The sequence below is a fragment of the Azolla caroliniana genome, unplaced genomic scaffold, assembly GCF_043228905.1.
Source record: "Azolla caroliniana isolate FFs.n. ecotype wild unplaced genomic scaffold, voAzoCaro1.0.p SCAF_1, whole genome shotgun sequence".
Classification (NCBI taxonomy): Eukaryota; Viridiplantae; Streptophyta; class Polypodiopsida; order Salviniales; family Salviniaceae; genus Azolla; species Azolla caroliniana.
The window spans coordinates 7,744,754-7,772,457 of NW_028230436.1; the positions used below are offsets into that span (position 1 = coordinate 7,744,754).

The window sequence follows — 27,704 nt, forward strand, 5'->3', positions numbered from 1 at the left end:
CTCACGTTCTACCAAAGCTTCTTGAATGAACTCTTCTAGTTAACCAACAAATAAAATAGATAGAGTAGGTGATAGATCACATCCTTATTTCACTCCCATGGTGAGCATGATCTCTTTAGAAAAGTTATTTTCAATCTTCAACCAACATTTTACTCGATAATATAAGCGAGCCAAATTTGCTTCCACATGGAAAATAAGTAGCTTCGTCTAAATAAAATAGATGTCAATATAACTTGAGGGGAGAATGAATACCTAAATATGCTTCTAGATGTTTTCAAAGCTCAAAAACTACACTTACTATTTGTGAAATTAGCGAACTAGTTGTGTCAATGTGCATGATGAGTAGACTTGTCTATAACTAACAATTTTATGTTTTGTCTATAACACCTTTAGTTTTGTGCGGAAAAACAGAAGTCCGTGTAAAGCTAAGTTGTAATGTAGGGCCATTTTGTTCTTGCGGCCAAGCCCACTATATGAGCAACAAGTGCAACAAGTCTTCGTGATGATGTACAAGAAAATATCTAGGCGGCTATAATGAAGTCATTCCATTAAAAATACAAAAAGTCCACGGAACATGATGCCCACGATGAAATCAATCCATTCTGCCTAATCTCGGTGTATGCATTTATGGCGATGGGATTGATTATTACATAGTCAAGAGTAAATTTTCCAAGAGTGGTACGTTATTCAAAATCTACATGATGTACAACCCAAACCTATTGGATGCGGCAAAAGTAAAAGTTCAAATTTTATAATATTTATTACACAAGATGAGTACCCTGTCACATGGAAGTGGAGCCTCACCTTTGAAGATTATGAGTTATGACTTCCTCCATTAAAACAAATGGATCTTAAGGATTGGGAAGAGAAAAAAGTGATGAAGTGATGATAAGCTCAAGAAATGTTGTGTAAGACAAAACAAGAGATTAGAGAAAGAGAGGGAGAGACATGGAATATGTGCAGGTAGATCAAGAAATAAGAGTGCAGGTTGTGAAGGAAGAGATGGTGAGGCCGAGCAACAATGGAAGTAGGGAGGGCTAATTGAGGGTGGTGGAACAAATGTTTGTGTCGGCCATCGGCATGATCGACATGGTCGAATTCTCTTCTACGAAGCAAGCCCCACCCTAGGCTTTGGCGGACATTACGAACACTTGGAAAACATCATGAAGAGGTCATTGGGGTTGGCATTGAACGAGTTCTACCCGCTCGCGGGACGCCTCCACATGGATGCCAATGGCCGGCTCGACGTGGTGTACGATGCTACGGGTGTCCCTTTTGTGGAGGTTGTGGTCCAGGGAGAGGGAGAGACATGGCATATGTGTAGGTATATCAAGAAATAAGAGTATGGGTTGTGAAGGAAGAGATGATGAGGCCAAGCAGCAGGAGAAGTACAAGCAGCAATGGAAGTAGGGAGGACGAATCAAGTGTGGTGGAACAAATGTTTGTGTCGCCCATCGACACAATGTACCCCAAGGCGCTACACTTCGAGTGTGGTGGCATTCAAGCGTGGAGGCATTGCACTTGGGGTTTCTCGAAGCCATATTCTGTTGGGGCTTGTCCACTCAAGTGGAGCCCACAACATTAAGTCGGCCGAACGCCGAATAGACTTAATACTAATTAGTTCTATTTAAATATATATATATATGTATGTATGTCTCCTTTTTTCTTTTTGTATGTTGTTTTTGGGCAAGTGTCTTTTGTATATGTGAGTGTGAACACAGGTTTGTAGAAGTTGGACAAAGAAAAGAAGAAAAGGAAAAAGGAGAGACATCGTGACCTGTTTTTTTTTGTGAGAAAGAAAACAGAGAGCAAAAACTGGTTTTTCTGAGAGAGAAAACAGAGAACGAAAACTGATTGTTTTTTTGAGAGTGTGCAGAGAGAGAAAATAGAAAATAGAAAGAGAGAAACAGAAATTGAAAGAGCGAGCAAGGGGAAGAGTGAACTACTGTCACAAATACAGAGACCACGATTGAACAACACCTGTCCTGTCTACTTGTTTCATGTTTCTTCGTTTTATGTTTTTCTAGTTTCTTTTTTATTTGGTTTTCTATCCACACCCAATTGGGTGAGGAATTATAATTTGGGTCATTGTTGTATCTACCCAATCGGGTGAAGAATTGTAGCCGAGGTTGTTGCCTTGAAGTAGATACATTCCTCTAGTGAGGTAGTATTTCATTGTAATCCAAATTATAGTGAAATTGTTTGGAACCTACGGTTCCCGTGGTTTTTCCCTATTTTGGGTTTTCCACGTAAAAATCTTGGTGTACTCTCATTTTCGTCTTGTGGTTTCATCTATTGGTTATCAAGTGTTAATTGTGTTTGAAGTTTTAATTATCCCGATTCCGCTCCATATTCCCAACAAGTGGTATCAGAGCAGAGGTTCATACCTCCGCAAAGACTTGGAATATGGATGAATCATTAGGCGGGATGATTAAACTGACGGGTTCCAACTACCCCATTTGGAAGTCCAAAATGAGGGACATGTGGTTGCCCGTACTACATGGTACGAGCAAACCCGAGAAAATAGATGCATTAACCTGGGACACTATGCATCTAAAGACATCTGCATACATCCGATGTTTTATAGACATGAGTCTATATAACAATTTCTGTGATGAAACCAAAGCAAACGAGTTATGGAGAAAAATCGAGAGTATGTTTCAGACCGAAAATGCTTTGAATAGAGTCTCCGTGTTTAGGAAACTTGTAAGACTTAGGTATCAAGATGGCTCTAGTATGGCAGAGCATCTTAATACGTTTCAAGGATTTATAAGTCAAACTGTCTCTCTAGATATACCTCTAGCAAATGAGGTGTTGACCTTGTTATTGTTAGGCTCTCTCCCAGATAGTTGGGAAACCCTTGTTGTGACGCTTGGGACTGCAACACAACAAAAAGACCTAACATTGGACATGCTTAAGTCGAATCTTCTACATAAAGCCTTAGTCATAGAAAACAACTCCTCTAGAGGAAGAAACCATGGTAGGGGTCCACAAAATCACAGAAATAATTCTAAGGGGAGGTCTAAATCTAGAAATAGGAAAGACTCTAAGAAAGACTTCACGTGTCACTACTGTGGTGGTCTAAACCACTATGAAAGAGATTGTAGGAAGAAAAAGAGGGGCCAAAAGAGTGGAACTATTGACAACAAGAAAAATGATTCCACGACAGCCGCATGTGATGGTGATATCATCATCGCGTGTGATGATGCTTGTGTCAACTTAGCATCCCAAGAAACCGATTGGATTATCGATTCGGGAGCCTCGTACCACATTACCCCATATCGGGAAATGTTCTCGTCATATGCCGGTGGTGACTTTGGTAAAGTCAAAATGGCAAACCACGGCGTGATTGAGGTCGTTGGCATAGGAAATATAATTCTGACCACGGATATGGGTTGCAAACTAGTATTAAAAGATGTTAGGCATGTGCCAGACATTCGGCTGAATATTATTTCAGCCGGTAAGCTTGATGATGAGGGTTACACAAATTCCTTTGGTGAAGGAAAATGGAAGCTTATCAAAGGCTCGCTAGTATTAGCAAAATGTCTAAAACAGAATTCCCTCTATGTACTTCATGCTGTGGTGTCCGGCGGAGAGGTAAATGTAGCCAACAAGGATGCCTCGATTGAGCTATGGCATAAGAGACTTGGGCACATGAGTCAAAAGGGACTCGATGTTCTAGCAAGGAAGAACATCTTCCCGGACATAAAAGGGATGCACTTGGAAACTTGTGTTGATTGCTTGCCCGGCAAACAACACAGAGTTGCTTTTCAACATCTGCCCCCCAAAAGAAAATTTTAGCCATTGGAATTGGTGCACACAGACTTGTGCTATATGAAAGATAGAACTCTTGGGGGAGCATTGTACTTTGCCACATTTATCGATGACTTCTCGAGGAAGTTGTGGTGCTTTGCATTAAAGTCTAAAGATCAAGTGTTTGAAATCTTTAGGAACTTTCATGTAAGTGTGGAAAGAGAAACTGGAAGAAAGCTGAAATGTATCTGTGCCGATAACGACGGTGAATATCAGGGACGATTTGAGGAATATTGTCGTGAGCATGGTATTAGACTAGAGAGAAGTGTCCCGAAAACACCTCAGCACAATGGTGTGGCTGAGAGGAGGAATAGGACAATTTGTGAGCGGATAAGATGTATGTTATCCCACTCAAAATTGTCTAAATCCTTTTGGGGTGAAGCAATGAGGACTGCAATTGACCTCATAAACCTGTCTCCGTCAGCCCCCTTGGATGGCGATGTTCCCGAGAGGGTTTGGACAGGCAAAGATGTGTCATACAAACACTTGAGAGTATTTGGCTGTAGGGCCTACGTTCACATCCCAAAAGATGAAAGATCCAAGCTTGATGACAAATGCAAACCATGCATATTCTTGGGATACGGCCATGAGGAATTCAGCTATAGACTTTATGACCCAGTAGAGAAGAAGGTCATTAGAAGCAGGGATGTGGTATTCCTTGAGGATCAGACCTTACAAGATCCGGAGCCGAATGAAATGCCGGATCTCACCCCTGAATTTTCAGTCACTGAACACCCAATGCCTACCCCAGACACAAAAGGTCATGGGGGAGATACCGAGGAGTATGATGATATGGCTGATGATGCAGCCGACAATGATGATGGGCAGAATCATGACCATCATACTCTAGGTGACATTTCAGCAGCTCCTCTGGAAGAGGAAGAGGTTAGAAGGTCTATGAGACAAAGAAGACCTTCTACGAGATACAACCCACATGAATATGTGATGCTTTCAGATGGAGGAGAGCCAGAAAGCTTTAGAGAAGCTATGGCAAATGATCATGAGGAATGGCTTGATGTCATGAGTGATGAGATGAAGTCTTTGCAAGAAAAAGGGAATTGATTTCGAGGAGATTTTCTCACCAGTGGTGAAGATGTCCTCGATCAGAGTTGTACTTGGGATCGCAGCCAGTCTCAATCGAGAAACTTGATGTAAAAACTGCCTTCCTCCATGGCGATTTGGAAGAAGAGATTTACATGGATCAACCCGAAGGGTTTGGTGTCAAAGGTAAGGAAAACCTGGTATGCAAGTTAAAGAAGAACTTGTACTGCCTAAAACAAGCTCCTAGACTTTGGTACAAAAAGTTTGACTCCTTTATGTTGAACCATGGGTATAATAGAACAAACACAGACCATTGTGTGTTTGTTAAGAAATTCCTAGATGGGGATTTTGTCATTTTGCTCTTGTATGTTGATGATATGTTGATTGTTGGTCAAGACACCAACAAGATTGAGAAGTTGAAAAAGGAACTCAGCAAATCTTTTCCCATGAAGGACTTGGGACCAGCCAAGCAAATCCTTGGGATGAAGATAACCAGGGACAGGTTAAGCAAAAGACTTTGGTTGTCTCAAGAAAAGTACATTGAGAAGGTACTCGAGAGATTCAACATGGCTAAGAGTAAGCCGGTCAACACTCCACTCGCGGGCCACTTTAAATTTAGCTCAACTCAATGCCCTACGAGTGATGAAGAGCAAGAAGGAATGAAACAAATACCATATGCCTTTGTAGTCAGTAGTTTAATGTATGCTATGGTATGCACAAGGCCGGACATTGCTCACACAGTTGGTGTAGTGAGCTGTTTTCTCTCGAACCTTGGAAAAGATCATTGGGAAGCAGTGAAATGGATCCTGCGATATCTGAGGGGTACCTCAAGAGTCTGTCTAAAATTTGGTGAGAACCAAACTATATTAGATGGATATACAGATGCCAATATGGCTAGTGATGTTGACTCCAGAAAGTCTACATCTGGTTACCTAATGATCTTTGCAGGGGGAGCGGTCTCTTGGCAATCGAGATTGCAAAAATGTGTGGCATTATCCACAACGGAGGCTGAGTATATTGTTGCCACAGAAGCTAGTAAGGAATTGTTATGGCTAAAGAAATTCCTACAAGAGTTGGGGCTGACCCAAGAACGGTACATTTTGTATTGTGATAGCCAAAGTGCTATCCACTTAAGCAAGAATTCTTCCTTTCACTCTAAGTCAAAACACATAGACGTTAGATACCATTGGATTAGAGATGTGCTTGAAGAAAAGCAAATGCACATTGAAAAGATTCACACAAACAAGAATGGTTCCGACATGATGACAAAATGTTTGTCAAGGGAGAAGCTTGAAGTTTGCAAACAAAAGGAAAACCTAGTTGTGCCCCCCACTTGAGATGGAGGGGGAGAATTTGTTGGGGCTTGTCCACTCAAGTGGAGCCCACAACATTAAGTCGGCCGAACGCCGAATTGACTTCATACTAATTAGTTGTATTTAAATATATATATATATATATGTATGTATGTCTCCTTTTTTCTTTTTGTATGTTGTTTTTGGGCATGTGTCTTTTGTATGTGTGAGTGTGAACACAGGTTTGTAGACGTTGGACAAAGAAAAGAAGAAAAGGAAAAAGGAGAGACATCGTGACCTGTTTTTTTCTATGAGAAAGAAAACAGAGAGCAAAAACTGGTTTTTCTGAGAGAGAAAACAGAGAACGAAAACTGATTTTTTTTTTGAGAGTGTGCAGAGAGCGAAAATAGAAAATAGAGAGAGAGAAACAGAAATTGAAAGAGTGAGCAAGGGGAAGAGTGAACTACTGTCACAAATACAGAGACCTACGAGGGGTTGTTCGTGCTATCAAAGAACCACGATTGAACAACACCTGTCCTGTCTACTTGTTTCAGGTTTCTTCGTTTTATGTTTTTCTAGTTTCTTTTTTATTTGGTTTTCTATCCACCCAATTGGGTGAGGAATTATAATTTGGGTCATTGTTGTATCCACCCAATCGGGTGAAGAATTGTAGCCGAAATTGTTGCCTTGAAGTAGATACATTCCTCTAGTGAGGTAGTATTTCATTGTAATCCAAATTATAGTGAAATTGTTTGGAACCTACGGTTCCCGTGGTTTTTCCCTATTTTGGGTTTTCCACGTAAATATCTTGGTGTACTCTCATTTTCGTCTTGTGGTTTCATCTATTGGTTATCAAGTGTTAATTGTGTTTGAAGTTTTAATTATCCCGATTCCGCTCCATATTCCCAACATATTCTTTGTGATGGACACTCGTATTGGCACTTCATGGTTTTGTGGGCCGAGTGTGCAAGAGGTGAACCCCTCCCTAGAAAAAGTTGTAATACACCTCAACCATATCGAGGATGAAGACAACCACTTGGGGAAAGGGGGTTCTATCAAATGAACACATTCCTCCTCACAAAGAACACGATGGAAACCTGGAAAAGACAAGCTGGTGGTGAGAACACGGGATACGAGTTATTTGTGCCCACATATTACGGCACACAACTAAAGCAAGGGAGCATTTGTGTCGGTAGTTACACATGAGAGAACGAATAGACCCACCCTTAGGAAAAGCCTATTTTGGGAATACGATTATGTTGACCATAGCGGTTGCCACAGCGGGGGAGCTCAAGGATGAGGATCTCATGGTTACAGCTCAACGTATACATAGATCTATACGTGGTTGTAATAGCGAGACATTTCATAGTTGGCTCCATTGGGTGGAGATCTATGGTGGTGGTGCCATCTTTGAAGGATGTTTATCCAATGGTGCACGTATTGGAGTATCAAGTTCCCATAACTTTCCAATTTTTAAACTTAACTTTGGTTGGGGTAAACCTTTGGCATGTCGAATTCCAATTATGGATGATGTACGAAAAATTGTATTCTTTCCTAGTGGCGATATTACGGGTAATATTGAAGTTCTTTTGCCTTTACCTACTCATGTTATTCATCGACTACAAAGTGAGGACATGTTTGTCAATCCTTAAGATAATTAATGGTGTTCATCGTTCCTTTACCCATTTTGATTTTAAAACATTTGAGTTTTGCTTGTGAGGTCGTAAGCTTATGAACAATATTTTAATGATAATTAAGCTATGTTGATGTAATGCTAATGCATTTGTAGCTCATTAGACATAATTCTAATGTTGATGGGGCATATGTAGGAGGAAGCCTTTGATTGATATATTACTTTCCACTCAATGTGCAAGAAGATTGCATTGTGTGCAAAATTTGAACCTTTTGGTTTGGGCATTTTACCAATATAACACTTAATATAGGAATATTCCAACAAGCCGTTAGTTCAACGAGGAAGCAAACGAGTATTAACAAATCATGGCACCTTTTTCACAAAAGTTAATGAATTATGACAACGTTGTGAATATAATGTCGATGGAATTCATCCAAGAAAACTATTGAAATCAGGTCAAAACAATCAATTGAACATTATACATTCTCATTGTCTAAGACAACGTGTTGTCTAAGTTTTGAAAAGCGTTGCTTGATATGGTGCCTACTACCAATTGAGTTTGCATGTCGATGACTTTATGACATATTGGCACGCTTTTCTTGACTACCAATGTTGGACGATGTTAATGCTTGAACAATTTGAACTAAATTGTAAATATGTGTCTCAAGCACTCGCAAAGTTTGATTTAAAGTAGCAAGCAAGCATTCGTTTTTTTTATCAAGAACATTGACAAAAGTAAAAAAATGTTGTTTCGTAAATATGCCATTGTTAGTGTAACTAGCAACGTTTTTATTTTGTATCCAACACATCATGTGTCATGATAATGTCTGTTTCTGTCCATAGTGTTCAAGGTGGATGTTTTTTTTCTTCATACATAGGATCATTATATTCTTGCTATGAATATGTGATGTAAAATATAGTAAGTACATCGAAGTCTATGTGGGACACCAAATTGAATAATTGTAAAATTTGGCAAGTTCCTTCAACTCTGAGCATGTGATACACTCTCGCTTAAAAAATAACAAACAGATCGATGGCCATTTGTTCTGCCGACACGAGTTTTAAGTTTGAGCGGCCAAACATCTACCCCCCCTAACCCAGAAGAACTCTTATTGGTTTGTGTCTTCGTGGACTTCTAGAAGTTGATTCCTCCAAATAAAATAGAACGAATACCTTAATAGGCTTCTATATGTTTCCAAATCAAAAAGTGCAAAAAGTTTTACGCACCCCGATCGTGTCACATGGGATGTGGAGCCCACCTTTGAATGCTACAATTTTATATGACATATAACTTGAAAGTGATGGAGCTTAAAGATTGGGAAGAGAAAAAAGTCATGGATGGATCGTTGATAAGCTCAAGAAATGGCGTGTCAGACTAAGACAAGAGATTAGAGAAAGAGAGAGTAGGGGGGGAGAGACATGGCATATGTGCAGGTTGATCAAGATATAAGAGTGCGGGTTGTGAAGGAAGAGATGGTGAGGCCGAGCAACAGGATAAGGAGAACCAGCAATGGAAGTTGGGATGGCGAATCGCGTGTGGAACGAATGTTTCTATCGGCCATGGACACGATGGGCCCCAAGGCTCCACACTTCGGTCGAATTCTCTTCTACGAGGCGAGCCGCACACTAGGCTTTGGTGGACATCATGAAGACATGGAAGAGGAGATCATGAAGAGGTCTTTGGGATTCGCATTGGACGAGTTCTACCCACTGGCGGGGCGCCTCCATGCAGGTGCCGATGGCCGGCTCCACGTGGTGTGCGATGACACAGGTGTCCCTTTCGTGGAGGCCGTGGTTGAGGGCAACATAACATTGATGGATCTCAAGCAATCCTGGGGCTTCCAATGGCAGCCTTTCTTCACCCAGCTGGCCCCAAGTGTAGATCCAGAAGACTATTGCTCTGCACCTCCATTGATTGTCCAGGTGTGAACAAACATCTCACCTTTGATCTCTCTTTACACACTTACATCATACATTGGGCCTTCAGGCCTATATGGGGACCCACACATTTCGACCATAACCATGAGCTAGTCCCCGTCTCATAGAAAGCTATTGGTCTCTTGTGGATTTTAGAAAGATATCTATCTATCAAACACAACTCCCACACACATATGTATGTATGTATGTATTCTACATAGTTTCAATTTTCTCTTTTTTTGTTAAAATTCAGATTTCCAGATTCAAGTGTGGAGGCATTGCACTTGGGGTTTCCCGAAGCCATATACTTTGTGATGGACACTCGTTTTGGCACTTCATGGTTTCGTGGGCCGAGTGTGCAAGAGGGGAACCCATCTCATTGCCTCCGATTCATAATCGTTCTTTGTTGAAGATTGATAACCCATGCCTAGAGAAAGCTGTATTACACCTCGCCCATATAGAGGATGAAGACAACCACATGGGGCAAGGGGATTCTATAAAAATGAACACATTCCTCTTCACCAAGGACATGATGGAATCCTTGAAAAGACAGGTTGGTGGTGAGAACACGGCGTACGAGGTTATTTGTGCCCACATATGGCGTCACATATCTAAAGCAAGGGAACATTTGGATGATAAGAAAGTAGGCTTTGTTTCAGTAGTTAACATGAGAGAACGAATAGACCCACCCTTAGGAAAGGCCTATTTTGGGAATGCAGTTATGTTCACCATAGCGATTGCCATGGCAGGGGAGCTCAAGGATGAAGATCTCGTCGTTACAGCTCAACGTATACACAGATCTATACGTGGTTGTAATACCGAAACATTTCATAGTTGGCTCCATTGGGTGGAGATCTATGGCGGTGATGCCATCTTTGAAAGAATTTTACGCAATGGCGCACGTGTTGGAACATCAAGCTCCCATAATTTTCCTATTTTTAAACTTAATTTTGGTTGGGGTAAACCTTTGGCATGTCGAATTCCAAGTATGCATGATGTAGGAACACTTGTATTCTTTCCTAGTGGCGATATTCATGGTAATATCGAAGTTCTTTTGCCTCTACCTACTCATGTTATGCATCGACTAGAAAGTGATGACATGTTTTTCAATCCTTAAGCCAATGTATGGTGTTCATCGTTTGCTTTACCCATTTCGAGTTTGAAACATTTGAGTTGTGATTGTGTATGTGTGAGGTTGTAAGCTTATGAACAATATTTTAATGATAATTAAGATATGTTGATGTAATACTAATGCATTTTGTAGCTCATTAGTCATAATTCTAATGTTCATTGGGCATGTGTAGGAGGAAGTCTTTGATTGATGTATTACTTTCCACTCAATGTGCGAGAAGATTGCATTGTGTGCAAAAGTTGAATCTTTTGGTTGGAGGATTTTACCAATATAACAGTAATTATAGGAACATCCCATGAGTTTGACGAGGACGTAAAAAGTGTATTAACAAATCATGGTACCTTTTTCACAAAAGTTAATGAATTATGACAACCTTTGTGTATGTAATGCCAAGGACACAAAAGTGTATTAACAAATGATGGCACCTTTTCCACAAAAGCTAATGAATTATGAGAACCTTTGTGTATGTAATGTGGATAGAATACATCCCACCTTTGTGGACAACCTTTGTGTTTCTGTCCGTAGTGGTTCAAGGTGGATGATCAAGGTGGATGATCTTTATCTTCATACATAAGAAGATCAGTAGATTCTTGCTAAGCCCTTTCCTTCGCCTGATGAATTGGATTGACTGGAATGATTGGAGGCAAAAGCAATGGGCAGGCTACTTGGACAGGCAATGATTGGAGGCAAGCAAAGCATTGGGCAAGATTCTTCCATTCTTCCTGCTCTTTGCACGTCTCTTCTCTTAACTTCCATCTTTCTAGTCTTGTGACTCCTTTTGCGCACTTTCTTTCTTGCTTCTTGCTCAAGGCTCATCTTATCTCATGTAAAGGTTTTACTCATGTCATTCTCTCATGCACAAATAAATGCTTGCTTCATAAATATATGCCTTGGAAAGTCTCAAAGGGAAACACTGTAAGAACGCCAAGAAGCTTTTAAGTACTTAATGAGTTTAAATTAGCTAAATAGAAGGTATCACAAGATCTACAGTCATGCAAAGGGCTTATTTGTAAAAAAAATGAGAACTTGCAAAGTATATGCAATAAATCCTCCATACCCAAGAGAAAGCATATGCTTGTGCTGAATCTTGGAGAAAACTAATGGGGGAAACACATTATGAGTTATGGTAGCTTAACCCAGGAGAGGTGTGACGCACTGTAGAAATCCATAACATGTTCAAAGATATGGTAGCTTAACCCAAGGGTGGTGTAGTGCATTGTGAGAATCTATAACATGTTCAGAGTTATGATATCTTCGCCCAAGAGTAAGAATCTATATATTTAATCAAATATGGGAAAGATTGTACATATCATTGTTCTATTTAGTATTTCATTGCTTCTTTGCCATTAGGATATATATGGAAGGTTCAAGTAATTGGCCACCCACTAGAAAGAAACAAGAATTGGGCTGGCCAATGTTAGTTGACTTGAGGCATTAATGTCCATTTCATGGATATGGAAAGGAAAAAGCTTCCCTATTCTAGAGAAGGACACTCAAGGGTGTGTGACAAAATATATCTAGATGAAGGTCTTGCACCAAAACAAGTAGCATACTGTGAAGAAATTATGCCATGAGTTCTCCATTCAAGAAGAGAAAAAAAAGGTTCTCTAAAATGGTGGGCGTGGTTATATTATGTGCAAGATACGTGCATAAACATTGTATGGCCCATGAGACCTCATGCATGTCTACATAGAATTACAGTGGTATATTAAAGATACTTTCTAGAACACATATATTGTATTTAAACAAAGATACTTGAACTTAAACCACCGAGCACTTGTACTTGGATCACTAGAACCAATAATTGAAGCATTGTTCAAGAATTGAAAATCTTGTCTCTTAAATCATTCAAATGACTTTAATACTACACCTGATATTTGACACCCAACATAGCGTGCCAAATGAAAACTTTCATTTTCTTACGTTAGTGTTCAAGGTGGATCATCTTTTTCTTTATGTATAAGACAGTTATCTTCTTCCTGTGAAAGTGATATAAATGTCGAAAGCAAGTCCTCCCTAGTGTGTTAAATTAGTTATCCCATCAATGAAATCAGCTAACGTGATTGAAGGCTACCATTGAAGTGTTTGCTGAAAATTATTATGTGATTAATATTGTGTTGTTTTTAATAAAAATAGATCAAAATAAAGCTGCATAATAAAGTCAATGTTCTCATAGTTGTGATGTTGTATGGGTGAGGTAATGAGATAGGTGTTCAATTTGTTTCACTCTTAATAATTTCCATTGCTGCTTTAATTAATGTATTATGAAGTGCCATCTTATTGCAATGACAAGTTTTTATAACTGCCCTTAATTTAATTCTTAGTCTTTTGTATTGAAATTTAGGTCTCAAGGTTTGATTGTGGTGGAATTGCACTTGGGATTGTACACAGTCATGTCCTTTGTGATGGTACCTTATTGTGGCACTTCATGAGCTCATGGGCAGAGTGTGCCAGAGGTGAAGCCATTTCCATACCTCCAGTTCATACACGTTCTTTATTGAAGATTGAGAACCCATCACCAGAAAAAGCAAGAATACACCTTGAACATGTGGACGACGACGATGTCAAAAATATTGGTCAAACAGTTTCTGTAAAAATGAACACTTTCTGCTTCACTAAAGACATGATCACAAGGTTGAAAAATAAAGTTGGTGGTCAGAACACATCATATGAGATAATATGTGCTCACATATGGCGGCATACCACAAAAGCTAGGGAACATTTGCATGGCAAGAAACTCGGCTTCATTTCGATCGTTAACATGGGAGAATGAGCTGACCCACCCTTAGGAAAAGCCTATTTTGGGAATGCATTTATGTGGACAATTGCCACCGCAACATCTGTGGAACTCGAGGAAGAGGACCTTGCCTCAACAACTGAACGTATACATAGATCTTTGATTTCTTGTACTAATGAAACCTTTCATAATTGGCTCCATTGGTTGGAGGTATACGATCGAGATGCCATGTTTGAATGTTGCTCCCTCAATAATGCACGAATTCGAGCATCGAGCTCTCATAATTTTCCTGTCTTCAAAGTTGACTTTGGTTGGGGGAAACCTCTGGCAGCTCGATTACCGAGTGCTGATGATCCAGGAAAGATTATTTTCTTCCCTGGTAAAGATATTCCTGGTAATATTGATGTAGTCTTGGCTTTACCCACCCATGTCATGAATCGACTAGAAAGTAACAAAGCCTTTACAAATCCTTAGGCCAACAATGCTTGCCCTATTTATTATTAAGGCTTCATACATTCAAATGGTGGCCACGTACATGCAAACCATAATAATCTTGTTATTAACATTGATGAATGATCTTCCAATAATCATCAATTGCAATGGAATAAGGCAAAATGCATTTTTTGTCATTGTCAGAGTATATCATACATTGCCAAAACACTTGATGTCATCGGTATGCACGTGAGAATTAACTTGTAAATTTTGAGTTTTGAAGTTCCAATATGTTATGGCTATTCTAATTTGCAATTATATTGGTAAGGATGATTGGTTGTAGTCCCTACCAAATATAGCTTGCACCACACCCCTCGGTTTGGATGGATGGATCTTTTTGTAGACCTCTTCCATCGGAACCAAGCTTGAGTTTCCTACCTCATGGCTCTAACAAATGTTTCCAGTTGGCTCATTAGCAGACTATCCCTGTGGATGAGGAAAGATAGTAAACCAATTTCTGATTTGTAGAAGAGTTAGAACTAGTTACCATGGGGGTTTTGAACCCTTCCTCTTTCCAGATGTTCTTTCCATACTCAAGAGAAGGATTTGTATACCTATATATGTAAACATCCCTCTAAGGCAAATTATCTTATTACTCGTGAATATCGATTCATTCAGATAGATCGTTCCTTTGGGATTTTGAACTATCCTATTCCTTGTGAATATGGATCCATTCAGGTAGATGGTTCCTTTGGGATTTTCTACTGCATGGTTCATAACCCCTATTTTTCCAATCGACCTTACTACAGAACAGATGGTGTAACTTCTAAACTCATTGTACCATATCCTTAATGATGAATCTTTACAGTGCTAAATCTTTCCATTTAATCAACATTTTATTTCAACCTAGTGGTAAGTTCCATTATGAATTCTAAGCCTTCAGTTCAAGGCTTGATGATCATACCTCCGGTAACATTGCCCACAAACAACCTTAGCAGGCATTGATTGTCATTCCGGGTTCAAACCCCCATTACATTGGTAGATATATAATATTCGTATGAAGCAAGCATGTAGACCTTGTAGCCAAATTCTCCCAAAATGCATAAGATGTATAGATGTAAAAAAACAAAAGACTACAAAAAACATTTAGTTTTTTCCAACTATTAACTAAATATTTAATGTGGCTATAATTTATAGATAAAAAAAAGTCTCATACTGCAGTATAAACAAAATATACATCACTTTTATTATTATAGACTTCTCTTTTATAGCATGAAACGTGCCCGAGAAAACCTTCAACACGAACAACAAAAGCCTCATTCAAATGTATTAGAGCTAACAAAATCGAAGCTCAACAAGTTCCATTTATTTCTCTTATCATAGGAACAAAGTATCACAAAATTTGGGAAGTTGATTGGGTCATGCCATTGCTCTTAGAGAAACGGCCCTATAGCACACTCTCTTCGCAGCACGCACAATGTCATCGATCTACAACCATGAAAACCCTTGAATTAGTGTTTCATGTCCACTTCTGAATGATTCAAGGAAAACCAAAATGTCCAAAATGACCAAACCAAACCCCAAGGTTACCTCCATATTTTTGGAATGATAAACAAACATCAAGAGTGCAAGTGAAACCCTAAACCACGAAATCCGCAAAAGTGCAAGTGAAGCCCATGGACTAATGTTTTAACTCCACATTTTCTGAACATATTTTGAGCACTTAACTTATAAGCCATTACATTAACTAATGTTACACAAAAGCTTCTGGAAAGAGGGAAGAAACTACGGAAGAACACCAAAATACCCCTAAGTTTCTAGGAGTTCCAAGAATGCCCCTCTGCAAACTGCCCAAGTCTCTGGAGCATGTGTGGAGAAAATCTGGCCATGGTCGTTGTCGACGCTTGTTATCTTGTTTAAAGTCACCTCCTCGATGTCGTCTTTAGCGGCTAGATCCTCAATTACTCTAGCCTCGCTCTCTTTATCTCCATTGATGCAAGCTTCGATTTGGCTTGTTCCATCATCCATTGTTTCGAACTCGACGCATGTTCCGAAATATTCGACCTCCTTTGAAATGACCCGTCATCGTCCTCAAGTCATCATCAATCTTCTTTTCATGTTGGATGCGTTCTTTAGGAGTCTCGACGTCTTTTGATGGTTTTGCTTTTTCTACGCTCGGTTTTACCAAGTCAATATCATGGAGCCATTGATGACGCATGTCGATCTTGTTGCATGCTTGCTTCACCGCAACCCAGTCCGCCACAAGCCCGTTAGCTTGGGTATCATCTTCGAGGAGAGTCCCCAACTCTCATTTATCTTTCATATCTATAGCCTTCAAGAAGTACAAACTCTTATCTTCCTCAAGTAGCACTTGGTCCATGGCGGGGAGACGACCAAACATCTGGTTGAACTCGTCGTATACCCTCGAGACGCTCATCTTCTTATTTTTCTTCTCTATCCATTTGATGAGGACATGTCGAGTCATCCTCGTCGAGTCTTCAATCGCGAACTGTGCTAATATCGCTTTCTCGAACTCGGACCATGTTGTCTTACTTTCTTGAATATCGATGATGCGTCTTTGGATGTTGTTGGCGACCACTCTCTTGAAACTTGCGATTTGACGTGATTCCGACACGTCCCTTTGATTCATTTCCCTTTTGTATGCATTAAGGAACTTCGTAATGTTCCTTCTGTCAAATTGACCCTCGAGCTCAACGACACAATCGACAGCCTTCTCCACGCTTGCATTGTTGTCTCGAGATCTCATCATTTGTTCGACGATCAACATCATCGTTTCGAACTCTCCCGCTTGGTTGCTTGAGGATGCCATCTCCAAGTATTGGTTGTTCCTCGATTTGATCCTTCCTGCCGCCTCTTTCACGTCGGGTTCACCAAAGATGTCGCGATAATCCGCGCTTGCATATCGGATCCGGGCGGGACCACCGGGGTTATGGACCAGGAAGGGAGGAGTTGCCGAGAACCCGAATCCTTCGGAGCTTGCTGCGTTGCCGGCCGGTTCGATCTCGAAAACTCTTCGGACGCGACCAGTAACAGCACAAGAAGTGAGAGAGTGTGCCCTCGTCCTTGCCGCCCCTTTCGCCTGTATGTACAAGGGGCCCAAAAGAGGCTTGGGACATGGCCCGATTAGCCGTGCCCGTGCACACGCACACACACACATACACACCTGGTTACGACCGGCACCTTTGCACCGGCGACCACGCACGCACCCTCTCTCGTATCCTATGCTAATCGGAAACACACATACACACATATACACACGCGATGCTCGCTGCGACACTAGTTCCACACGGAGAGGAAGAGGGAGCCTGCATCCTAGGGCCGATCGGGGAGCTCTCAGGCTCGTTCACGCAACGGGACCCTCGTGTAGGGCACACTATCGTGTGGTTTTTCACACACGATATGAAAGCTAGTAAAATAATTATTTACGATTAGCTTAATATATTGATATGGAAAGATAAATGTGTTCAAGAGCTTCATAACGTATTTTACTACGCATAAAACGGATAAACAAGTATCAAGTTATGTGAGTGTGAAGTTTGAAGAAAAGAAAAGAAAAGACAAAATTGTGAGTTATCCCACATAGATAGGACAACATTGGAACCCAGGATATATAAGGGAAACCAAAACATATTCATTCTATTAATGTGTGCACACAGAATGTTCAAGGTGACTTGGGCTACATTGTGTGGTGTGTGCTGCACGCTTCGGGTGTGCGCGCGTATGCACGTCCGTGTTAATGCTTCGGGTGTATGCGCGTATGTGTGTATGCACGGTTGTGTTTAATGCTTCGGGCGTATGCGCGTGCGCATGGCCACGTGGACGTCTTCGGATGTACGCACGTGTGCAAGTTTCAAGCGTACGTGTGCACGATCGCGTGGAGGTTTCCGACGGATGTGTGTGGATGCTTTGGGCGTATGCGTATGCACGTCCGTGTTAATGCTTCGGGTGTATGCGCGTATGTGTGTATGCACGATTGTGTTTAATGCTTCGGGCGTATGCGCGTGTGCATGGCCACGTGGACGTCTTCGGATGTACGCACGTGTGCAAGTTTCGGGCGTACGTGTGCACGGTCGCGTGGAGGTTTCCGACGGATGTGTGTGGATGCTTTGGGCGTATGTGAGTGCGTATGACCACGTGGACGTCTTCGGATGTACGCACGTGTGAAGGTTTCGGGCGTACGCGTGCACGGTCGCGTGGAGGTTTTGCGACGGATGTGTGTGGATGCGTACACTATGCTTTGGGCGTATGTGAGTGCGCATGGCCACGTGGACGTCTTCGGATGTACGCACGTGTGCAAGTTTCGGGCGTACGCGTGCACGGTCGCGTGGAGGTTTTGCGACGGATGTGTGTGGATGCGTACACTATGGTGCGGTCGAGACTTTTGCGCGCGGATTCGAGAAACAAATTATCTCACACGTTGATATCAAACTCCTAGCTTTGTTTACTTGATCTTTCTTGTCAAAAATTATCTCTCGTATTCAGATCGGACCACTCCTTGCATGGTTGTTGGCTCCATTCTTTGAAAAATTAATCTTCCATTTCCATACCCAACCCATGGTAACACGATTCGGAAATTATAAAGAATCGATTTTCTTTTGCAATAAACTAATGATTTGTCTCTCCCACTTGTCTTATGCTTAAAACTTGCTTGTGTTGTACATGTTGCTCTAAATCCTTCTAGTCCAGAACCCCGGCGGTTCCGTCTCATGATCTACACATAGTGACGGATTTTCACGACAACGCCTCTTCTAGAACGACTGCCTTCTGAGCCAAGCCGCCTTCAGGGAGTGCACGGGCTCGCTGAACCGTGTTGGGTCTTGTGCGCCAAGGAGGGGAACTTGCCAACGAACCACCTAGCGTGCGGGCTCTTCGCAAGCGACAAAAGCCAACACCCACACATAGAGACATACCGGACCATGGAGCACTGACAACCAACAAACAGGAGCTCATGGGAGGCATATACAGCTTGCACGCCGCTTGCCACAATTGAACACACCACCTACGCACGCACAGAGATGACACCGAAACCCTAACAGAAAAATAGAGACAACACACACACCAAGATGAAGAGAAGACAGAAATAGACGTTATACATAGAAGTTTATTAACACCAAAAATGGTTCTCACCCATTGGGTCCCAAACAGTTTCGTTCCTTATTGTTCCCCACTTAATTATGTCGTGAAGATCCGTCACTACGAGCGGATCGTGAGGCGAAATCGTCGGGGTTCTGGATCGGAAGGACTCAAAGTACGCACTAGCTTTAGCGAGAAAGGATTTAAGATAGATTGACAAAGAGATTGAGATAAAATAGAACGCTTGACTTTAGATTGAGAGAGATATTAAGATTTTAGGCTGGACTTTAGATTTGAAGAACAAGATTAAATACATCAATTGAATAATGAATTTTCTTCTTAATATTAATTTTGATATAAAGTACAAAGCTTGCTTGATAAAAAAATCCCCCTTTTGTTTGATTCCTCCACTCTTTTATAGATGCCGCCATGCATATGGTGCATGTGAGGGTGCAAGACATGCACGCAATGCATGCTTGCCATGTCATCATCTAAGCTCTCACACATGAGAATTTATATGTAAAAGTATAATGATAAAAATATAATCTCTAAAGAAATGGTTTGGCTTAATGGTAAGCTTATTGCTTTTTATGTTGGAGGTATTAAGTCCGCATCCTGAGGTCGCCGAATGCCGGATGTCGGGTCACCAATTCCGTCATCGGATGGCATCACCGTTCGTTACTGGATCCGTCACCGGTTGTCGTTGCTTTTGGTTGGCCAAAACCTCACCGGATTGCCGGGTCACCGATCACTGACTCCATCACTGGTTCCATCGTCGAGTCACCGGCTCCGTCGTCAGTTCTGTCATCGGTTCCATCCGATCGCCGATTGTTGATTGCCGGCTCCGTCTGATCGACGGTTGCCGGCTCCATCCGGTCACCAATTGCGGAATGCATCCGATCGGCCGGTTTGAGTTTCTTCATGAGCCAGTTCGGGCACTTAGCCACGTCCGACGACTTAGCCACATATGTCCATCTAGACAAAAGTGGCTCCAATCCAACTTTTTCTTATGTGCTCTTAAGACATAGATAAAATATGATGGATCTCAATCTGCTTATATAGCTCGAGCCTAAACTCTTCCTATATATGTGGGATATTTCATAGTTTTATTTTTCTCTTTTTTTTCTTTTGCAAAACTTTATACCCACATAACTTGACACTTAGATGTCCGTTTCTTATGTAGTAAAAAGTATTTGAAAGCTCTTGAAGACCTCCATCTTCCCGTACCAAGATATTAAGCTAATCTAAAATAGTATCTTCATTATTATTGTTTCATGTCTCGTGTGAAGAACCACACTTGATTTTGTACGTTCCATGCAATTTTCACACCGTTGCCAAAAATCTTCACAACGTAAAGAATGTCTTTCTTCAAGAATAAGTAGAAGAGGAGGTCTTCATGATCTAACCACCCGAGTTTCAAATCGACCAACCACCCGACCATAGTTTGTTGACTCAAGAAGGCGTTGTATGGTTTCAAGCAAGCACCACGTGCTTGGCATTTGACGATTACTCAGTATCTTCATGAAATCAGCCTTCGAATGTCAAAATCGGACCTCATCCCTTTATATAAGAAGCGATTCTAAAAGCCCGATTGCCATCATCCTGTACGTGGATGATCTAGTCATAAGAGGAGAGAATCTAGCCGACGACACGAAGGTCAAATCCCTCTTGTCCAGCATATTCGAAATGAAAGACATGCAAGAGCTCCATTACTTCCTCGACATAGAAGTAAATCGGACACTCGTTTGGATCATGATCTCCCAATGGCACTACATCCTCAACTTGTTATACAAGTTTGGGATGACTGAGTGTCGACTGGGCCGACTACAACGTCTACCAACGATCGACTTCACGGTCTGTCTTCTCTCTCGACAATGGACCCATCTCATGGAGTAGCAAGAAGTCGCCGGCCATCGCACTTTCGAGCACGGAGGCTGAATATAGGGGCATGGTTGTGGTTGAATATGAAGCCGTATGGCTTAAGCAAATTCTGAAAGACCTTGGCGTCTCCATCAACGAGCTAGTCTTGATCTATTATGACAATTTTAGCCGCATCCATTTGGCTCGTAAGCCATTATTCCATGCTTGAACAACGGATATCGAGGTGCACTACCACTTCATTCGAGAACGTTTCATTGCAAGGGATGTCGATCTTCAACATATTAGTACCAATCTTCAAACCGTTGACATCGTCACGAAATCTTTGGGAATTGACAAGTTTCGATTGAGCTTGGTCTTTCGATCTACGACTTGCCGAGCTTGAGAGGGAGTGATAGCCGACCGGTGTTGTGATGTGGTGCACCGAACGTGGGAAAAGTCAATGAACAAGGGCCAAAATGTGTATGTGCAATGGACATGCACACAAAGGCAATAATAACACAAAAGTCGATGAACAAGGATCCAAGTCATCTGTGGCTACTACCAAAATCAACAAAGGTAGTACGCAAGAGGAGAAAACGGTTGACGTGAAATATAAGGATTACCCCGAACTTGAATGGTGTCTCTCTTATGTCAGGGAGGATGGGGTGCTGTTATTGATAACGGCAAAATTGGACGGGGAAGGGAAACTTCAGCTTGGAAAAACATTTAATTACGGGCATGTAACCAAGCTAGAGTACAAAGACATTGATTCTACATGTATTTTAATCGACGTCTCGAGCTCAGTTGGCGACAGGCGATTGCGACTTGATGAGGGAAACCTAGTACCCGAATCTTGCAATCCCAAGGCTTTGCGTAAAGACCTGCAAACGAAAAATAACTTGTTGGTAGCACTTCGGCCGTACGTGACAGGAGAGATGATGACCGGTGAAGCAGAAACTCCACCGAAAAAGTCTAGGAAGACAAATCCTGTTCAAAAGAAATATACTAAACGACCACGACCCGAAGAAGAAGAAGAAGAAATATTAGAGTTCGTGGAAGAAGAAGATGACCAACAAGTCGACGTCGTGGCTCCAGGCGGACAACTATCTTCTGGTGTCCTGACGTCAGAACAAAATAAAATAAGAGAAAATATTGTGAAGACTAAACTTGTGCGCAGGGGCCAACTATTTCATTTGCCCATTACTTCTATCCAAAGGCCCCCCATTGACCCCGTGATTGGAAGACGTCCCTTGGAAATTAGGGAGCCGCACTCCGTCCATGTCCAAAACCTGAAAAGCAAAATGAAAATCAATCCTCACGCTACTATGGTGCCATTTTTGGTAATGGTTGATCAAGAACAATGCCCAACAGTAGCAGATTTCAAGTATAGCTCTGCAGACGATTACACATACTATGTAATCGGAGGATCACATTCGGCCGAAGCTCGACGACAGCTTGTCAAAGAATATCCTCTCACGCCGTTCTTCAAATACGCCAAATGTAAGGTATATGCAGGACTAACTCACGAGGAGGCGAAGTTGCTCGCATGGGACCATAACAATGACAACGATTATAGGCAAAAGATGTCATGTATAGAGAGGATAAGTTTTTTTCATCATGAATACCTCGATGCCTTGAATCGTTTTGGTCCAAGATTGTGGCCTGGATTGCGACGCCAGTGTTTATTGGAAGTAGGGATTGCAGTGGATGAGAGTATGAAATCCGAAGGTCTCCGAAAATATGATTCTTGGTTTCAACTAACTTTTCGGACCGGAGAGGTGTGGGATCTCCAAGACAAAATATTCTCTATGTGGGAGCGGAAAGAAGTCAAGGGGCAAAGATAAAAAAAGGGAAGAATTGATCCACAAGTTGAGATGAAATCAAAGACCAAGGGAAAAAGCGACTTGGTAATCGAGGAGTTACCAGAGGACATGAAACTTTTACCTTGGAGATCATTACAAGGTATCAAAGATGATAGATTGTTAATATCCGTGCTATCTCGATTGGTCGCCAAGGAATTTAGTTTGGACGAGTTGGTAACAGACTTGCAAAAGTAAGTGTTTATAGTATACCTTTTCATGAAAGTCTTCAATTATTTTGAATATCTTATTTCTAATTTCATATTGATTGTGCAGTCACAAGGTATACATGAAGATTCAGGAGTTGATGATGCAAAAACTGAGTTTACCGACATGGGAAGAAGTTGAACAAGCTTGCCCGATAACTTCTTCCTACAAGGCATTGGAGGAATATTTTATTGTATTTAGAGAATGGGTATGTGTCTTTTGAATGTTGATATGTTAGAAAGTAATGTTCCCTGCTAACAACAATGACACTTGCAGAAACCATCAAAATCGAAAAAGAACAACGACAATAATGACGGTATTCCAGCGGCCTTCATTACGCACTTAGAACGTGCGAAATATGAGAAGAGAATGACCAAAGGGAAGGAAATGGAACTGCCCGAGGATTCGGAGACTGTAAAGAGTTTTTTGCATAGGTCCGATCCTTTCAAACAGCTTCATTATAGTGTTTTCAATGGCGAAGTATCCCAGATGCTCGAACTGTTACCGAGAAGGCACTACACTTTGCTGATAGCTGACATACCATATGGTTTCCGTATTGCGGGATCAACATATGATGATGTGCCTTTCAAGTACCCTCAGATCAAGAAAATGGTAAAGGATTTCGCAGAACTGACATTGGCCCCCTTGTGGAGTGTTGGGATTACGGTCCCTCCGGATGGGATGGTCGAATGCTACGGAGCCGGATGATGAAGACCCCGGTTACGGAGCCGGATGATGAAGACCCCGGTTACGGAGCCGGATGATGAAGACCCCGGTTACGGAGCCGGATGATGAAGACCCCGGTTACGGAGCCGGATGATGAAGATCCCGGCTACGGAGCCGGATGATGAATGTACCCGAAGAGAGATCCGGATGCGGGGACATATTTGTGAATATGTTTGCCAAGGGCCCTTGAGGCTATATTTGTAAATAGCCCGAAAGTCATATGTGTATAAATATGACTTAGGGCAAACAGTTTATGTTGTTGCTCATTTTTCTGTTTTTCACTTAGAGGGAGTGAAGTGAGCAGCCGAGAGAGAGAGAGAGAGAGAGAGACGAAGAGGTCGTTGCCTCTGTGTATTGCCGCCGCCTGTGGCGAAGACAGTGAGCACAAGGTTGTTGCCTTGTAGCTTCACCATTGTACATCCCTGTTCATAGTGATGGTTGGAGTCTGAGAACTCCCGTGGTTTTTCCCATTTAGGGTTTTCCACGTAAAATATTATGTGTACTCTCTCTTTCTATTGTCTCGTGCATTCTGTATTTCCTGTTTTCTAAGTGTTGATCCTATTCCTCGGCTGTGGCCGAGCACTGTTTTACAACAAAGTGGTATCAGAGCGACGGTAACACAGAAAATGGAAGGCGGCGGTAGTGGGCCTCCGGGCATGATGGTGTTGAACTCACAGAACTACGCCGACTGGAAGATAAAGATGGAAGACCTTCTCATCGTCCGAGACCTGTATGAACCGATCGACAATGCCGAGATACCCAAGGGGGTAATAGAGTCGGAGTGGAAGCTCCTCAACCGGAAAGCCGTAGCGACGATCCGGCAATATGTCGATGTAAGCGTTCTACAACATGTGGCGAATGACACCAACGCATATGAGATGTGGAAGAAGCTGTCGGGCCTCTACGAGAGGAAGAATGCGTTGAACCGGACCTCCCTGATGAGGAAGATAGTGAACCTCAAGTACCGGGACGGCGAGAATATGGTTGAACACGTGAGCACGTTCATGGGATTCGTGAACCAGCTTGCGGCGATCAAGTTCCCGTTGGAGGATGCAATGCAAGCCATCATTCTGATGTGTACATTACCGGAAAGCTGGGAGAACTTGGTGGTGACTCTCAGCACCTCCTGCACCGAAGATAACTTGTCTCTACAAACGGTAAAGACAAGCATTTTGAACGAAGAAGCGCGTCGGAGAGATAAAGAACCGGTTTCCGATCCGAAGATGCTGCTTACCGAATCGGAACGGGGAAGACAATGGAACCGGAGTCCGCAAAGACGGGAGAAGTCGGGGACCCAGTCGCAGTCAAGAGGAAGACCCACATGCTTCCACTATGGGAAGCCGGGGCACTTCCGGAAGAATTGTCGGCATTACCGAAAGGACAACGGAGCCGACGACACCGATTTGAAGAAGTCACCGGAGAGAAACGGTGCATACCGGGGAGCCACGGACCGGAGAGGTCCGGATCGGCGAGGGCAGGACCGGAAAGGAACGACGGCACTCACGGCAAGTGAAGAAGAGATAATGCTCATTACCGAAGAGAGGGAGCTGAACCTTGCCGGTGTAGAGATGACCTGGGTGGTCGATTCCGGAGCGTCGTTCCACCTGACCCCGGAGAAGAAATACTTCTCATCCTACACAGCCGGTGAGCACGGCTGTGTCCGGATGGGAAATGAAGGCACATGCCAGATTGCCGGCATAGGAGACGTGTGGCTGATGACATCAACCGGATGCAAGATGCTGCTGAAGGATGTTCGACACGTTCCGGAGGTTCGATTGAACCTGATTTCGGCCGGGAGGCTAGACGATGAAGGCTACACGGGTAGCATCCGGAACGGTGTCATGAAGTTCAGCAAAGGGAGCCTGATAGTGGCTCGGGCCCGGAAGATCAACACACTGTACCTGATGAATTCCCGGCTATGTCCGGAGGAGCTGAACGTGGCAGCTGACACTGCCGGTGAGCTATGGCACAAGAGACTGTGCCACATGAGCGAGAAGGGGATGAAGAGGCTTGCCGAAGACAACCTGATACCGGTAAAGCATGTACACTTGGGGAAGTGTATCGACTGTCTGGCCGGTAAGCAAAACCGGACCTCCTTCCACTCAAGGCCACCGACGAGACGTAGTGCACCATTGGAGTTGGTGCACACTGACGTGTGTCAGGTAGAAACGAAGTCACATGGCGGAGCCCAGTACTTTGTAACATTCATAGATGACCATAGCCGAAAGCTGTGGACGGCACCGTTGAAGACAAAGGACCAAGTATTGTCCGTCTTCAAAGAACTTCACGCGAGAGTGGAAAGGGAATCCGGCAAGAAGCTGAAAGCGATACGAGCGGATAACGGAGGGGAATACCGAGGGCAGTTCGCGGAGTACTGTCGCTCGAAGGGAATCCGGCTCGAGTTTACTATGCCGAAGACGCCGGAACTGAACGGGCTGGCCGAGAGGATGAACCGGACCATAATGGAGAGGGTCCGGAGTATGCTGGCACATGCGGAATTACCCAAGGGGTTTTGGGCTGAGGCGATGTCGACGGCGACATACGTGATAAACAGATCACCCTCAGTACCTTTGGACGGAGACACGCCGCAGAGAGTGTGGACCGGTAGGGAAGTATCCTACCGGCATCTGAAGGTGTTCGGGTGTCTCGCATATGTGCATGTGGCAAAGGACCGGAGAGGAAAGCTAGACCCAAAGACCCGGCCATGCATATTCCTCGGTTACGGCGATGACGAGTTCGGCTACCGAGTATGGGACCCGGTCGACAAGAAGATATTCCGGAGTCGTGATATCATCTTCATGGAGAACAAGACACTCGCCGACTGGGAGTCGGAGAAGAAGATGAAGAGCTCCAAGTCGACCGGTGAGGATCAACTCTACGAGGAGCAGTCCCGACCGGCAAGGGACCGGTTAGCACTCGAGGATCCGGCCGAAGACGGTGAAGAAACAGAACCGGCCGAAGAAGATGAAAATAATACCGGAACCGGCCCCGATCTCGAAATGGATTCGGATAAAGAAGAATCGGAAGAACCGGTTACCGAAGCTCCGGAACGGAGATATCCTCTAAGAGAGAGAAGGGCCCCCCGGAGATTTCCGGAACCAGAGCACGTGCTGCTAACCGACGAGGGGGAGCCGGAGAGCTTTGAAGAAGCAAAGCTTGACACCCATAGCCGCAGGTGGTTAAGTGCCATGCAGGAGGAGATGGATTCCCTGCATGAGAACCACACATATGAACTTGTGGAGTTGCCCAAAGGAAAGCGGGCACTCCGTAACAAGTGGGTGTTCAAGCTGAAACCGGGAGATGCCGGAAACCCCCCGAGATACAAAGCCAGGATCGTGGTGAAGGGGTTTCAGCAGAAAAAGGGCGTCGACTTCGACGAGATATTTGCCCCGGTAGTGAAGATGACCTCCATCCGGACGGTGCTGAGCATAGCGGCAAGCATGGACCTCGAGGTAGAACAGATGGACGTGAAGACGGCATTCCTTCACGGTGACCTCGATGAAGAGATCTACATGCAGCAACCGGAAGGATTCGAGAAGAAAGGGAAGGAGCACCTGGTATGCCGGTTGAAGAAGAGCCTTTACGGACTGAAGCAGGCTCCCCGGCAATGGTACCGGAAGTTTGACTCTTTCATGACCGACGAAGGGTACCTCAAAACGCAGTCCGACCACTGCGTGTTTGTGAAGAAGTTCGAAGGAGGAGACTTTCTAATACTCCTCCTGTACGTGGACGACATGTTGATCGTCGGACGGGACCAGGGCAAGATACGGATGCTGAAGAAAGCACTTCACCGAACCTTCTCAATGAAGGACCTGGGTCCGGCGAGGCAAATACTAGGGATGCACATCATCCGGGACCGGAAGAAGAAGCAGTTGTGGCTGTCACAGGAGAAGTACGTGACAAAGGTACTTCACCGGTTCAACATGTCGGAAGCAAGACCGGTGGGGTCAACCCTCCCGGC

General features: G+C 43.1%; 3 protein-coding genes across 3 annotated transcripts in view; 2 read left to right on the top strand and 1 right to left on the bottom strand.

Annotated features, from left to right (window-relative positions):
* The first annotated feature begins 7,348 nt into the window (after nucleotides 1-7,348).
* On the top strand, nucleotides 7,349-7,798 carry LOC147868765 (putative acetyltransferase At3g50280). Its single transcript, XM_087339567.1, has one exon. It carries the CDS (start codon nucleotides 7,349-7,351, stop codon nucleotides 7,796-7,798), a length of 450 nt encoding a protein of 149 aa, XP_087195693.1.
* A 1,348-nt stretch (nucleotides 7,799-9,146) lies between these two features.
* Nucleotides 9,147-14,299, top strand: LOC147868766 (hydroxycinnamoyltransferase-like). Its single transcript, XM_087339568.1, has 4 exons — nucleotides 9,147-9,702; nucleotides 9,950-10,810; nucleotides 13,173-13,482; nucleotides 13,603-14,299. Exons 1-4 carry the CDS (start codon nucleotides 9,199-9,201, stop codon nucleotides 14,037-14,039), a joined length of 2,112 nt encoding a protein of 703 aa, XP_087195694.1. The 5' UTR covers nucleotides 9,147-9,198; the 3' UTR covers nucleotides 14,040-14,299.
* An 832-nt stretch (nucleotides 14,300-15,131) lies between these two features.
* Nucleotides 15,132-27,704, bottom strand: part of LOC147868767 (pyruvate dehydrogenase E1 component subunit beta-1, mitochondrial-like) — a 49,251-nt gene continuing 36,678 nt past the window's right edge. The window contains exon 14 of the mRNA XM_087323148.1: nucleotides 15,132-15,485. Within this exon, the coding sequence (XP_087179274.1) occupies nucleotides 15,417-15,485 (69 nt within the window). The 3' untranslated portion in view covers nucleotides 15,132-15,416. The remainder of the gene's footprint in view (nucleotides 15,486-27,704) is intronic.

What these genes read in the sequence shown, in the direction of transcription:
- LOC147868765 (XM_087339567.1), top strand. Translation starts at nt 7,349, where the DNA reads ATGAGAGAACGAATAGACCCACCCTTAGGAAAAGCCTATTTTGGGAAT.
- LOC147868766 (XM_087339568.1), top strand. Translation starts at nt 9,199, where the DNA reads ATGGCATATGTGCAGGTTGATCAAGATATAAGAGTGCGGGTTGTGAAG. An exon ending in ATGACATGTTTTTCAATCCT is followed by an intron (nt 10,811 to 13,172) that starts TAAGCCAATGTA and finishes ATTGAAATTTAG; the next exon opens with GTCTCAAGGTTTGATTGTGG. An exon ending in GTTGAAAAATAAAGTTGGTG is followed by an intron (nt 13,483 to 13,602) that starts GTCAGAACACAT and finishes TGGGAGAATGAG; the next exon opens with CTGACCCACCCTTAGGAAAA.